This window comes from Lacerta agilis, chromosome 8 (genome assembly GCF_009819535.1).
Source record: "Lacerta agilis isolate rLacAgi1 chromosome 8, rLacAgi1.pri, whole genome shotgun sequence".
Taxonomy (NCBI): domain Eukaryota; kingdom Metazoa; phylum Chordata; class Lepidosauria; order Squamata; family Lacertidae; genus Lacerta; species Lacerta agilis.
The window spans coordinates 84,014,361-84,029,066 of NC_046319.1; the positions used below are offsets into that span (position 1 = coordinate 84,014,361).

Below are 14,706 nucleotides of genomic sequence, written 5' to 3' on the forward strand. Positions count from 1 at the left end.
ATGCTCAGTGGCTGCGGAAGGCGAGCGGAGGCCGGCGACGGAAGCCCCCGGCGCAGCCCCGCAGCATCATCCGCCGCCGCAGCAGCCAATCCCGGGGCTCCGCTCCGTGCCGGTCCCGCGCCCGCCGCCCGCCTTGCCCCGCCGCTGCCCGGAGCGTTTTCCAGGAAGGCAGACACGGAGACAGGCGCGCACGCGGGCGCGGACCCAAGGATGATCGCGGGGTGGGGGGGGGGAGGAGCCGGCCCCACCTGAAGCGGCCCCAGGGGGAGCAAGGCACAAAAGAGGGCACGCCGGGCTGGCGGCGGCGGCGACGAAGAGGGCGCGCCCGAGCAAGCGGTCACCTTGGGCCCGTCCTTCGGCTCGCCGGCCGAGCGGCTCCCACTCCCTCAGCCCGGGCACCGGCGCGCATCGCGGCCCCTCCTCCCGGAGCCGCGCGCTTCAAAGAGGGGTGGGGGCGCGCGGAGAAGGGGCTCTTTGATGGAGAGAGGGCCGGTGGGGAGGGCTGAGTGTCTGATTCAGCCGGGGATCCTCCTCGTCTAGGGCTGCTTCGCACCGGCACTGGAGGAGAGGCAGGTACCGAAGGGTCGTCGGTGGGAGGGGGCGGCTGCTGGGGATCTTTGTCGGAGTGGTTTACGACAAGGGAGCCTGGGAGGGCCTTTTGGGAGCAGGGGGCAGCGGAGGAGGGCGTGCCCGCCGCCCCGCCGCCGAGAGGCCGGCGCCCAACCCCGCGAGCCGCGCCTGGCACGCTTCACACGAGCGCGGAATCCGCAAGCTGGCGAAAGGCGCCCCACCCACCGGCGCCAGGCTCGCTTTGCATGGTGGGGCGGATCTCCCAGCAGCCCTCGCGGCGGCTCACGCTCCCCTTATCACCCCCGCATTTTGGGGGCGAGGAGAGGGTCTCCAACTTTCCCCCTCCAGCTGTGCTCCTGTGCTTTGCGCTCCGGCTCGTGCGCGCTGGAGAGAGAGGCGGGCTTCTCCCCCTTGCTTGGCAGGCATTTCCTATAAAAGCCGTCTGAAGGCACAAGAGCAACGCCGAGGCAGAAAGCTGGCCAGGGGGGTTGTTTCAGGGAGCCCCGTCTTCTTTTCCTCCCGTGGCGCCCGTCGAGGGAGCCCCAGGCTGAGCGAGCGACGCGCCGCCCCCGGCCTCACCCGTCCTGCCTCCCCGGGCGGAGCTCCGAGCGGAAGGGCTGGCCGCTGGCGGGGCTAGGCGGGCGGAGGCGGGCGGCCGACGGGCGGAGAAGGGAAGGAGTCCGGCATGGCCGCAGCCTGCAAAAGGATCGCCATCTTCGGCGCCACCGGCATGACTGGCCTGGCCACCCTGGCGCAAGCCGTCGAGGCTGGTGAGAGGACGGGGAGTGGGGGGCGCCGTCGTGTCTCTCTTCACGGGGGGCGGGGGGAGGGCGCCGGAGAGAGGAAACCCCCTCCCTGCACAGCCCCCCAGCCTGGCGACGTGGCCCCGCTGCCGCCCCTTGGGGCGCCCGTGGGTGGACCCTGCCGCCCACGCGCCGGGCACAAGCCGTCCACGGCCCCCGCTGGTTGGAGCTCAGCTGCAGCCGACTCGCGCCCGGGTGGCTTTCCTGGCCGGGGGCGGAGAGCGAGAACCGGCTCCTCCAAACTCCCCAGCTGTAGTTAATAATTTCCAAATTGCTGCGCCGCTTCCGTCCTCCTTCCCTCCTGGCGAGAGCCCTGCAGGGTAGGCTTTGTCAGAGAGAAAGAGGGAGAGAGAAGTTCCCTCTTGGCTGAGATGGGAGGCGGTCGCTGCCCCCTTGCGCACCCACTGGGTGGCTTGGACCCATTTCAGTGCAGGAATAAGCAAGGAAAGGTGCCTCTGTGCTCCTGCAACTGGGGGAAAGCCCCAGGATTTAATCCTTTCCTTACTGCATTTATATCCCCACTTGTTCCTCCAAGGAGCTCAGTGTGGTGTGCAGGATTCTCCCACCCCTCATTTAATCCCCACAACAACCATGTGAGGTAGGCTAAGGCCGAGAGAGGCAGGGGCTGGATACCAGTTGAGCTTCATGGCTGAGCAGGAGGGGGGAGGGAGTTGAATTCTGGTATCTCCCAGGTCCTCTTCTGACACACTAACCACTAGGCCACACTGCTTCCCAGTATTCTTAATAGAATTCTTTTCTCTCCCCGCCCCCTTAACCAGCCAGCTGTTCCCTCCCACCTTGTGCACTGAGAGATAAAGAGAAGGTGGGGTTATCAGGAGTGGCCAGGAGACGGGTGGGACAGGTTGGTGTTACTGGAGGGCCGGGAGGAGGAGCAGATTCGGCCCCTGCCACAAGAGGAGCCCGGGCATTTGTGGGCAAACTTTTGTGTCCAGGCAAGGCTGAGCTCCTTCGTGCAGCAACGACAACCTTGCAGAGCTGAGCGGGATGGGAAGGCCTTGTGTCCTGGGCCAGGAGAGTGTCCAGCTTAAGTCCCCTTCCTTTGACTACCTGGGGTGACCAACTGAGCCACCCCCCACTGCCTTGCTCCTTTTGGCCTTCAGTGGCCACACTGCCGAAAAGGACGCAAAAGAACTTGGAGTTCTGCAGAAGCTCCCTTTGCAGCACAGCAGCAGCCAAAACAGCAGCAGCAGCAGCAGCAGCAGGTGGGTGGGTGGGGAGACCTTGCCCGGACTTGATCGGATCTTGCTCCACCTGAGATTCCCTTGACAGAAACCCTCAGGCAGGGCTCCCTCCGCTCGATCCTCTGGGTGGCTGCCAAGAGGTCCTGCTGCCGCAGTGCCAATGCTCGTGCCAGGGCAGGCAGGGGAAGCTCTGGGTTGCTACATTTGTAGGAACTATTTTGGGGAGGAATGCATCTCCAAGAAGGTAATGCTTGGGGTTATCAGGTGGCCTTAGAATCATAGATTGGTAGAATCGGAAGGGGACCCAGGGTCATCTAGTCCAACCCTGTGCAATGCAGGAATCTCAGTGGCATGTGGCCAGCCAACCTCTGCTTAAAAACCTCCAAGGAAGGAGAGTCCACAACTTCTGGAGGGAGTCTGTTCGGCTCTTCCTGTCAGAAAGTTCTTCCTGAGGTTGAGATGGAATCGCCCTGCCTGTCATTTGAGTCATTGATTTGGCTCCTCCCCTAGTGCAGGAGAAAACAAGCTCCTCTCCGTCTTCTGTTCTCCTCTCTGAACATCCCCAATCCCTCAACTATTCCTCACAAATAAGACTTAGTTTCCAAACTCTTGCTTACCCTCATGGGGCCATAGAATCATAGAGTTGGAAGGGACCCCAACGATCATCCAGTCCAGCCCCCTGCAGTGCAGGAATCTCATCCAATAATCCCTGACAGAGGGCCATCTAGCCCTCAGAAAGTTCTTCCTTTCTGGCAATTTGAATCCGTTGGTTCAGATCCTGTCCTGCTGCCCTCCTCTCCCACCTTCCTGTTCCCTTTCCCACTTCCCCTTGAAAGCGCTGCCCCACCAGCACAGCCTGTGGGGTCACCGTGGGGCAAGGGCCCCAGCCTTCCTCTTTGGCCTGCTGCAGCACATGGTGCAGGATTCAGCCTTTGCCCTCGGCTGGTTTCCCAAATGCTGACATACAAATAACAATGGCTCTTTGCAATCAATAGTCCTGGGGACCAAGGAGAGGAGAGGCAGGGACTCCTGATATAATACTAAAGAATGCCCAGCTGAGATGTGACACCGCTGCTGAATTCAGCCTTACGAAAGGAGACATTTCTCAGAAAATAAATAAGAGGATTAGCGAAAAGAAAGTTGAGAGGTGGTGTGTGGGAAGAGGGGAGAAAACCTGTCTGAAGAGCAGAGTGTAGACTGGAAGGGGCGAAGCGAGCCTGGAGGAAGATGCCAGCATGGTTAAATAGCAAAGTCAAGGAAGTAGGACCAAGCAGAGCAATAAGGACACACTATTTTAAAAATAGCACAAGCAATATAAAAACTACATATACGGGTGCAATATTTATTTATTTATTGTTTTACAATCTATGGACCAATTCCCAACCAGAGTTTTTCTAACTAAGCAAGAAGGGATTTGAGGAGCGAATTGCGTTCAAGGTGGGGCTTGTGGTTCTTCCTGACTGCCTGCTGCCTTCCTGCTTTGAGTGTGACTACGGGGGGGGGGGGCATCAGGTGCCAAAAGGAGAAGGGAGCGCTGCAGGGGAAGGGCAGAGAAAATGCTTCTGCTGACTCAAAGAGGATATAGCTCTTCCTTAAATAAGCTCGGCCTCTCCGGGGGGGGGGGGGGTTAAAGAAAAGTGGACAAGGAATGAAATGAAGGATGGAGCTAGTGGCATAGGGTCAGTATTGGACTACTGCAATGCGCTCTATGTGGGGCTACCTTTGAGGGGGACCCGGAAACTGCAATTAATCCAGAATGCGGCAGCTAGACTGGTGACTGGGAGTGGCCGCCGGGACCACATAACACCGGTCCTGAGAGATCTGCATTGGCTCCCAGTACGTTTCCGAGCACAATTCAAAGTGTTGGTGCTGACCTTTAAAGCCCTAAACGGCCTCAAAGGCCCAGTAGACCTGAAGGAGCGTCTCCACCCCCATCATTCAGCCCGGACACTGAGGTCCAGCGCAGAGGGCCTTCTCGGTAGTGGCGCCCGCCCTGTGGAACGCCCTCCCATCACAGGTCAAGGAGATAAACAACTACCTGACATTCAGAAAATACCTCTTCAGGGAAGTTTTTAACGTGTGATATTTTTGTATCTGATTTTTGTTGGAAGCCGCCCAGAGTGGCTGGGGAAATCCAGCCAGATGGACGGGGTACTAATAATAATAATAATAATAATAATAATAATAATAATAATAATTATTATTATTATTATTATTATTATTATTATTATTATCTGGTGCCCGGGGTTGGTGGGCTGGGGCCGGGCAGGGGGGGCCGGAGCAACCCCACTCCCACCGGAGTAAAACGGGGCCACCCTGAGCTGCCTGCCAACCCATGCAGGGGGATCCTGGCAGGCCAACATGGCCCTTGGGGGCATGGGCAGAGCCAGGATTTTTGTTGGGTGGGGCAGAGCCAACATGATTGGTCAGTTAGTTTAGTATTTCTGTTGTTTTATTTGATCCGAGAAGCAGCTGCCCCCCCCCTGGTTACTCCCATGCTTGGCGGGCAGAGGGGAGCACCGGACTGGGGGCGGCTGGTTTGCCCTCAAAAATTGTGTGCTGGGGACCATAGCCCCCCTCTGCCGCTACACCCCTGGATGGAGCAACTTCCTGCCTGAGCAGTTCAGAAGCAGGGCCGGTGCCTGGAAGGCAGAAAAGGGGAAATGGGAGGGAGAAAGAGGAGAATCGCCTCTTCCTTTCTCCTGCATCTTGAACTGGAGATCAGCTGAGGGTGGGCAGAAGTGGAGGAGGGAGGCCTCCTTGCCAGGGCTCCTTGCCAGGGCGGCTGCTCTCGGCCTCCAGAGGGGAAGGCTGCAGTGCTACCCAGTCCCAGCTGCTGGAAGGAGAGAGGGCTCTGCTGCTCGGATCCTGCAGTGCCGGATTTACATATAAGCTAAAGAAGCTCTAGCTTGGGGCCCCACTCTCTTGGGGCCCCCCAAAAAAATTAAAGGGAGGAAAAAAACCTGGATGTACATTTCCAGAATATAAGATAAAAAAACAAATAAAATGAAAGCTACCTACAGTAACCGTGTTGTGTGTTGTGTGGGCTCCTATGATGTAAGTCATGGGCCCTGCCTACTCCCTCAAATATCCCTGCTTTGCTCCTTTCTATATATGGGGTGCCTACATTCTGCATGTACTGGTTGCATGGCAAGATGTGCAAATGGCTTTAGATACCTATGAGGTCCACAAATTACCATATAGCATAGATTCAACACAAAAGCCAGAAACAATTTCTTGTTGACAAAGGACAGCTGGACCTAGAAAGAGCCCCATTACCTTCAGGAGCTGAGGGCCTCATCAAACCTAAATCTGGCCCTGCTTGCAGGTGCCCCCCTGTGAGAACAGGAGGCTGGACTGGGGGGGGGGGCACTGGCCTGATTCAGCAGGACTGGATTTAATTTCATTTCACTTTTAATTTGTTTCCTGCCTTTCTATTTTACAATCCCCAAGGCAGTTTACAAGCTGCAGAAACAAAGAGTGTATGCCTTATAACCATCTAATCCAATACTGTACAAAAATGTGATAATAAAACATAACTTCAAAATAAGCAACTTATATAAAAAAGTAATATTCAACAATCCACTAGAATAGTGTAGAATAATATTAAATATCAGCATATAAAAATTAAACAGAGATCCACTCTTAACAATTATTATAAATACCAGTTACAGGTGGGTAGCCGTGTTGGTCTGCCATAGTCGAAACAAAATAGAAAATTCTTTCCAGTAGCACCTTAGAGACCAACTGAGTTTGTTCTTGGTATGAGCTTTCGTGTGCATGCACACTTCTTCAGATAAGAAGTGTGGTATCTGAAGAAGTGTGCATGCACACGAAAGCTCATACCAAGAACAAACTCAGTTGGTCTCTAAGGTGCTACTGGAAAGAATTTTCTATTTTGTTTCGATTACAAATACCAGTAATTTCTAAACTGTAATCAATAAAAACAATGGCAAGTCACACTGCATAAAATAATACAATACCAAGGGAGAAGCAGAGGCTGGAGGGTGGGGCAAGGCAGGTGGAAGAAGGCCTTGCCTGATGAAGTGTGGTGCTGATAAGACGAAGGCTGCTGGTTCAATCCATGTATGGGACAGCTGTAGATTCCTGCTTAGCAGGGGGTTAGACTAGACCAGACATGTTCAACTGGTCGACCGCAATCGACAGGTAGATCGCGGGTGTGTTCCAGGTCGATTGCAGCAATAAAAAAGTGATGGATTGCTGCCCTCTGTCGCATCGCTGCTGCAGCTGAGAAAGCTTGTATTCCCAGGGGCGGGGTCAAAGGGGGGGAATCAGGGAGGGTGTCGGGCGGTTGCATGAGCGATTTTATGAAAAAAACAAACCCAAAAAGCTGAACAAGTTTTGCCAGTCCTTCCCAAAAAAAAGCTCAATAACTCTGGGCTTCCCCCCCCCCTAAAGAAAGCTCAGCAACTCTGGGCAACCCTTCCCGCAAAAAGCTTGACAATGGGTAGATCACTGCCAGTTTTATTATACAGGGAGTAGATCACAGTCTCTAGAGAATTGGACCTACCTGGACTAGACAATCCTCAGGGTCTCTTCCAACTCTACAATTTCATGATGCTATGACTTTCCTTCTGTTCCTCCTTCCTGCTGCCCCTCCAGAGCTTGACAGTGGAGGCCAGGAGTCCTGGGCTCCTCCTGCCCCCTTCCTGGCTGCCTCCTGCCCCACAGGCCTCATCCTGCCTCTCTTTCCAGGCTACCAGGTGACCGTGCTGGTGCGGGACCCAGTCCGGCTGCCGCCAGAGCCCCACCCGGCGCAGGTGGTGGTGGGAGATGTTCTGAACCCAGCGGACGTTGACCGAGCCGTGAAGGGGCAGGATGCCGTGATCGTCATCCTGGGCACCCGCAATGACCTCAGTAGGTGAAGCTGCCCCCTCCCTCCCCCCCACCTGCCCTGCCCCCTCCCGTGACCCTCAGCTCAGCTGATTCTTCTCTTCCTTGTCTCTCCCTCCTGTCAGGTCCTACCACCATGATGTCTGAAGGCACCCGGAACATTGTGGCGGCCATGAAATCCCACGGCATCCGCAAGGTGGTGGTTTGTCTCTCAGGTCAGTTGCCCCAGGCAGGACTTCTCTAAGCCAACGGGGCTATTCTGTGTGTGTGTGTGTGTGTGTGTGTGTGTGTGTATGTGTGTGTGTGTAGAGCTATAGCTCCGTGGCAAGACATGTGCTTTGCCTCCAGAAAGTCCCAGGTTCAGTTCCCACCCAAAATCTTTCTTCTTCTTTGGCGATCACTCGTAGCCGAGTAAGATTGTCTTCCATAAACACAGTTTTAACAATGAGTCCATAAGTGATTGTGGAGGCCAATTCTGGATCCACACATCCTTCCACAGTGGGGACATAGGTTTCCGAGCGGGAGTTGATCATGGTGTGGATTTGCCAAGCGTGCCTTCCTCTTAGCACTCTTAGCCCCTTGTATCCTGAGTTCGAGCATCTTCCAAGCCCATGACACCTTTGGTCAAGGCTGTTCTCGCAGGCCAGTGTTTCCCAGTTGTCAGTGTTTATACTACATTTTTTTAAGGTTTGCCCTGAGGGAGTCTTTGAACCTCTTTTGTTGACCACCAGACTTCTCTGCGACCCTTCCCCTCTGCAGGGAGGTGGGACCGATTCAGATGGTCCGCCCCCGCTACTTAATGGATCCAATTGGTTTCCAGAGAGTGGTAGGGGATGCATTATCCCATGTTGATGGCCTTTCAGTTGATTCCCTGGTGGCCCGCTGGAATGCGGAGTTAACCAGGGCTATTGACTGTCTGGCTCCGAAGCGTCCTCTCCGATTGCATGGAGCCCGGACAGCTCCGTGGTTTTCCCCGGAGCTGAGGGCGATGAAACAGTCGCTGAGACGGCTAGAGCGCCGGTGGCGGAAAACTCATTCTGAATCAGACCGGACACGGGCTAGAGCTCAACTTCGAGCCTACCAAGTGGCAATGGCGACAGCGAAGAGGACCTTCTTCGCTGTTTCTATTGCATCTGCAGAAAACAGCAGCAGGAGACTCTTCCAGGTGGTTCGCAACCTAGCAGAACCACCTTTGTCACCGGGGTCTGGTAGGGACCCCAAGATCTCCTGCAATGCTTTTGCAAAGTTTTTTGCAGATAAAGTCGCTCAGATTCAGAAGGAGGTAGACTCCACCGTGGGAGCAGGGCCGGGGCGGGAGAGTGCTAGAGCCCTGTCTAGTCATGTTGCATGGGATCAATTCCAATCTGTTACCTCCGAGGATGTGGACAGGCTGCTTGGACGAGTGAAACCGACCACCTGTCTCCTAGATCCTTGCCCATCCTGGCTTATAAAAGCTAGCCGGGAAGGGCTGGGCGATGGCCTCTGCGCGGTGGTGAATGCTTCCCTCTGCGAGGGAATCTTTCCAGACCCGCTGAAAGAGGCGGTCATTAAACCGCTTCTTAAAAAAACATCTCTAGACCCGGCCAATATGGCCAACTATCGCCCAGTCTCAAATTTACCATTCTTGGGCAAGGTGATTGAGCGGGTGGTTGCTGAACAACTCCAAGCACGCCTGGAAGATGCGGACCATTTGGATCCCTTCCAATCAGGATTCAGGCCTCATCATGGGACTGAAACTGCCTTGGTCGCGCTGGTTGATGATCTCCGGCGGGCTAGGGACAAAGGTGAGAGCTGTTTCCTGGTTCTGCTGGATCTCTCAGCGGCCTTTGACACCATCGATCATAACATCCTTCTGGACCGGCTAGAGGGGTTGGGAGCTGGGGGCACTGTTATACAGTGGTTCCGCTCTTTCCTCCTGGGCCGTGTTCAGAAAGTGGTGGTGGGGGATGAGTGTTCAGACCCCTGGGCTCTCACTTGTGGGGTGCCTCAGGGTTCTGTCCTCTCCCCCATGCTTTTTAATATCTATATGAAGCCGCTGGGAGAGATCATCAGGGGGTTTGGGTTGGGTGTTCATCAATATGCAGATGACACCCAGCTCTACCTCTCTTTTAAATCAGAACCAGTGAAGGCGGTGAAGGTCCTGTGTGAGTGCCTGGAGGCTGTTGGAGGATGGTTGGCGGCTAACAGATTGAGGTTGAATCCTGACAAGACAGAAGTACTGTTTTTGGGGGACAGGAGGCGGGCGGGTGTGGGGGACTCCCTGGTCCTGAATGGGGTAACTGTGCCCCTGAAGGACCAGGTGCGCAGCCTGGGAGTCATTTTGGACTCACAGCTGTCCATGGAAGCGCAGGTTAATTCTGTGTCCAGGGCGGCTGTCTACCAGCTCCATCTGGTACGCAGGCTGAGACCCTACCTGCCCGCAGACTGTCTTGTCAGAGTGGTGCATGCTCTGGTTATCTCCCGCTTGGACTACTGCAATGCGCTCTACGTGGGGCTACCTTTGAAGGTGACCCGGAAACTGCAATTAATCCAGAATGCGGCAGCTAGACTGGTGACTGGGAGTGGCCGCCGGGACCACATAACACCGGTCCTGAGAGATCTGCATTGGCTCCCAGTACGTTTCCGAGCACAATTCAAAGTGTTGGTGTTGACCTTTAAAGCCCTAAACGGCCTCGGTCCCGTATACCTGAAGGAGCGTCTCCACCCCCATCATTCAGCCCGGACACTGAGATCCAGCGCCGAGGGCCTTCTGGCGGTTCCCTCACTGCGAGAAGCAAAACTACAGGGAACCAGGCAGAGGGCCTTCTCGGTAGTGGCGCCCGCCCTGTGGAACGCCCTCCCGTCAGAAGTCAAGGGAATAAACAACTACCTGACATTCAGAAAACACCTAAAGGCAGCCCTGTTTAGGGAAGTTTTTAATTTGTGACTCTGTATTGTATTTTGATATTTGTTGGAGGCCGCCCAGAGTGGCTGGGGAGACCCGGCCAGATGGGCGGGGTATAAATAATAAATTATTATTATTATTATTATTATTACACTTTCCATTCTTAAGTTTGGAATAGAGTAGTTGCTTTGGAAGACGATCATCAGGCATCCGCACAACATGACCAGTCTATCAAAGTTGATGTTGAAGAATCCTTGCTTCCACACTGGGGAGCTTTGCTTCTTCCAGTAAACTGGTATTACCTCGCCTAGGATGTTTATCTCCTGGCTTTTTCCTGGATTGGCGGATTATGCAAATTAAAACAACAGAGAGGGGATACAGAAAGTTAAGCGTGTGTAAATGGCAATTGTTAAAAAGGAATTAAAGCAATATTTTAAAAACCAAATCTTTTAAAATACAGACACACACACACACACACACACACAGGAAATCAATCAATTCAAATGGTGGGAGAGAGCTGGAAAGTGGCCGTCAGTGAGCCAAAAGTCCAGAAATAAAGGTTTAAAAGAAAAAACAAATTATGGGCTCCAAAATGGCCCCTGCGATCTCTTGCTGCTGTCTCACTGCGTCACTCAGCAGCTGTTATGTGGGAAGCTGTCTTGTCGGGGGCTCAGACGCGCTGCTCTCTGCCCTTTCTGGTGCTCTGGAGGCAAAGTTCTTTCTGATACCTCTTAAATCGCCCTCGTGCCACGCTCTGATGAGGCTCCCCACGTAGGTGCATGTTGCTTAGGTGTGTGGGAGCCTGGAACGTAACCTCTGCGTAAGGGGGAGATCTGGGGCGCCTTTCACCGCTTGCACCCTGCAGAAAAAATGCCCAAAGGCAGCTTGGCATAGTCTTCCCGTGACATCAGCCCAGGCGTCCCCTCTGAGATGTGCAAAACTAGCACTTTGGGCTAGTGGGCCATAGAGAGGAGATAAGCCAAGTGTGCCTAATGGTTAGAGCGAGGGCGTTTGCCAGCAACTTGCAACTCTTCAATGAGATCCAAAGAGGGAATGGGGCACAAGGGGTAGTAGCCAGGGCCAGCAGTTTAGTTGCAATATGATGGGGTGACTGTGTTAAAGGTTGGGGTTCCCTAACGGGGGTCCACAACCTTCACCCAGGTGGTCTGTGATGTGTCTGTCAGCACAGCACATTACATACACTGCAAGAGGCAGAAAAATCTTCACCAAGACCCATGTTCGAGTGGTCAATGGGTGGGAGGAGTTTGGGAACGGCTGGGTTAGGGTCTCTAAGATCCCCTTAGGTAAAGGTAAAGGGACCCCTGACCATTAGGTCCAGTCATGGATGACTCTGGGGTTGCAGCACTCATCTCGCTTTACTGGCCGAGGGAGCTGGCATACAGCTTCCGGGTCATGTGGCCAGCATGACTAAGCCACTTCTGGCAAACTAGAGCAGCGCAAGGAAACGCTGTTTACCTTCCCACTGGAGTGGTACCTATTTATCTACTTGCACTTTGACGTGCTTTCGAACTGCTAGGCGGGCAGGAGCAGGGACCGAGCAATGGGAGCTCACCCTGTCACGGGGATTCGAACCGCTGACCTTCTGATCGGCAAGCCATAGGCTCTGTGGTTTAACCCACAGTGCCTTCTGCGTCCTCCAAGATTCCCTTAAAGATTCCCAAAGCATAGAGTATTACTTAGATTTTCAAAATAACTTTGTTCTGGGTATAAGCTTTCGTGTGCATGCACACTTCTCACATGCACACTCACATGCACACGAAAGCTTATGCCCAGAACAAACTTAGTTGGTCTCTAAGATACTACTGGACAATTTTTTAAACTTTTTTATTTATTTCAGCTGTGTCAGACCAACACGGCTACCTGCCAAAGCCTCTTACAAATTCTTACAGTCACACCTCTGCCCTTCTTCACATTCCCCTTTTGCGGATTACTCTTGCCCAGGTGGGGTTTGAACTCAGGTCCCCAAGATCAGGTGCAAACTCTCCCTCTCTGCCCCTCAGCTCTTGAGCCTTCCATGACCGGGGGTGCGGGGTGGAGAGCACCCTTGGCCTCTGTCCCCCGCCCCGGGAGAGAGACAGGTGGGGGCGGGCGCCTGCTGCAGGGTCTGATCCTGCCACCCAGCTCTCCACTGTACTTTCTGGCCTTGCTTGCAGCCTTCCTGATGTGGGACCTGGACAAGGTGCCGGCCAAGCTGCGCCCAGTGACAGAGGACCACATCCGGATGCAGCAGATCCTGAAGGAGTCGGGGCTGGACTGCGTCTACGTCATGCCCCCCCATATCGCAGGTGCGTCTCTGGGCTGTGGGGAGGGGGTCGGAGGGTGGGCTCTGCGTCTCTGGGCTGTGGGGAGGGGGTCGGAGGGTGTGGGTGGGTGTCTGTCTAAGGCACACCTCTGCCCATCGCCATTTCTTTTCTTTCTTCCATCTCTATCCCACCATTTTTCCTCCAAGGAGCTCAAGGTGGTTTGCATCTCACTTAATCTCCCAACAACCCTGCGAGGCGGGCTCAGCTGAGAGAAGCAGCAACTGGCCCCCAAGGTCACCCAGTGAGCTCCGTTCACAGCCGAGTTGGGGACCCTCCTCTCCCAGTCCTGGTCCGGCACTCTAACTGCTGCACCACACTCCTTCTGTGTTCCCAACCAAGGAAGCTTGACCCCCAAATGTTTTTTAAAACCAGGGAAACCCTGAAAAACGTGGCAGCACGGGACACAGATGAAATCCCAAACACCATTACCGTTTAAACTACACGCCTGTTTTTATTCGTCAAAGAAGCTGGGAAGGCGCAGGAGGGGAAGCAGAATTTGTGTTGGGGGCGGTGGGATTTCTGTATCAGTCTTTTGGGGGAGATCCCTCACAGGCTCCATTCCCTGGGCCAGCTCACCTGGGCTCTCTTCCTCCTCCTCCAGGTGATCAGCCGCTCACAGGCGACTACACCGTGACCGTGGACACTTCCAGCGGCTCCAGAGTCATCTCCAAGCACGACCTCGGGCATTTCTTCCTCAAATGCCTGGCCACTTCCGAGTACGATGGGAAGAACGTCTACCTCTCCAGGCATTACCCCAAGGAATGAGGCTGGCCAGCCGGCCAGCATCACCCTGTCGGCCTCTCTCTCTGTCTCCGAAGCCTCGTCCCATTGACAAAAGGGAAATTCTCCATCGCTGATGCCACCCCCTCCATCCGCCCAACCCTCTCTCTGCCTCGTGTGCTATAATGAGTGCCTTTCTCCCCTTAACATGAGCCATGGGGGTGTGAGCTGCCCACCCAACACCCTCCATGCCACAAAGGCACCTTGACTGGTGTTGCTGCATGCCTGTGTTTTCCTGTGTTAAACAGTGGCTGTGCTTGTCCCGTTCTCTCTCTCTCTCTCTCTCTCTCTCTCTCTCTCTCTCTCTCTCTCTCTCTCCCCCCCCCCCCAGGTCAGTGTCCTTGTGCAGTGATTCTGAGCCGCTGTGTTCTCCCTGCCACATCCCAAGAGAAGGGAGCAAGGCTAGGGGGTCCCTGGTGAATGAGGCGCTGCTTGCTTGGTCCAAGAAGTCTCTTATTGGGGTCAGGAATGTGTAATCTTCAGGAGTACACAGAACTATTGGGCAGAACGGCAGCCTGAGTGGCCAGGACCCATCGGAAGGGAGTGAGGTTTTTGTATCATAAGACGTTATTTAGCTAAAAAGGGATTGATAGATGTATTAAATGGTAAGATTACTAGCCATTAGAGAGCGGTCTGGAATGGGAGTGGCTAAATCACAAAGTATTTGCATTAATGTTAATGAGTAACCTTGCTCGCTTCCTGTGGCTGTGGAACCTCATTCCCTCTTCCTTGCTGAAGAGTTCTGTGTAACGGGAAAGCTTGTTAACAAAAGTTAGTCAAATAAAAAGTATATTTTGACCTATTTCAATCCTTCGGGCTCTGATGTCACCACTTGGAGCCAGTTGAGAGTTGTCTTCTACACCTGTGTTACCCTTGAAAGCAGCGCAGCACTCTGTTACTTCAGACGGCAAGGCTGAGTGGGCAGAGAAAGTGCGTAAGGCCCTCGCCTTTTACTTGCGGCCTGTGAGGCTGAAGAACACGAGACAAGCCTGTTGGATCAGGCCGATGGCCATCTAGTTGAGCATCCTGTTCCCAAAGTGGCCAGCCCCATGCCCATCGCAGGACACCCACAAGCAGCACAAGAGCAGCTCTCCCTCCTGCAATTGTCAGCAACCACAGTGGTGGTCCCTTGGTTCTCAAACACCCTGGTACTCAAACAACTTGGAACTCAGATACTGCAAACCCAGAAGTAAGTGTTCTGGTTTGCAAACTTCTTTAGGAAGCCAAACATGCTCCATTTTGAGTGTTACACTTCTGATTTGAGTGTTTGTTATGCTGAGGTGTCTCTG

The 14,706-nt window shown here is 54.2% G+C and overlaps 1 protein-coding gene across 1 annotated transcript; it reads left to right on the forward strand.

Annotated features, from left to right (window-relative positions):
- Positions 1-1,191: 1,191 nt before the first annotated feature.
- BLVRB (biliverdin reductase B) lies at positions 1,192-13,697 on the forward strand. The gene is made up of 5 exons (XM_033158649.1): positions 1,192-1,340; positions 7,292-7,453; positions 7,555-7,644; positions 12,488-12,619; positions 13,239-13,697. The coding sequence occupies exons 1-5, from the start codon at positions 1,256-1,258 to the stop codon at positions 13,400-13,402; spliced, it is 633 nt and encodes a 210-aa protein (XP_033014540.1). The 5' UTR covers positions 1,192-1,255; the 3' UTR covers positions 13,403-13,697.
- Positions 13,698-14,706: the final 1,009 nt, after the last annotated feature.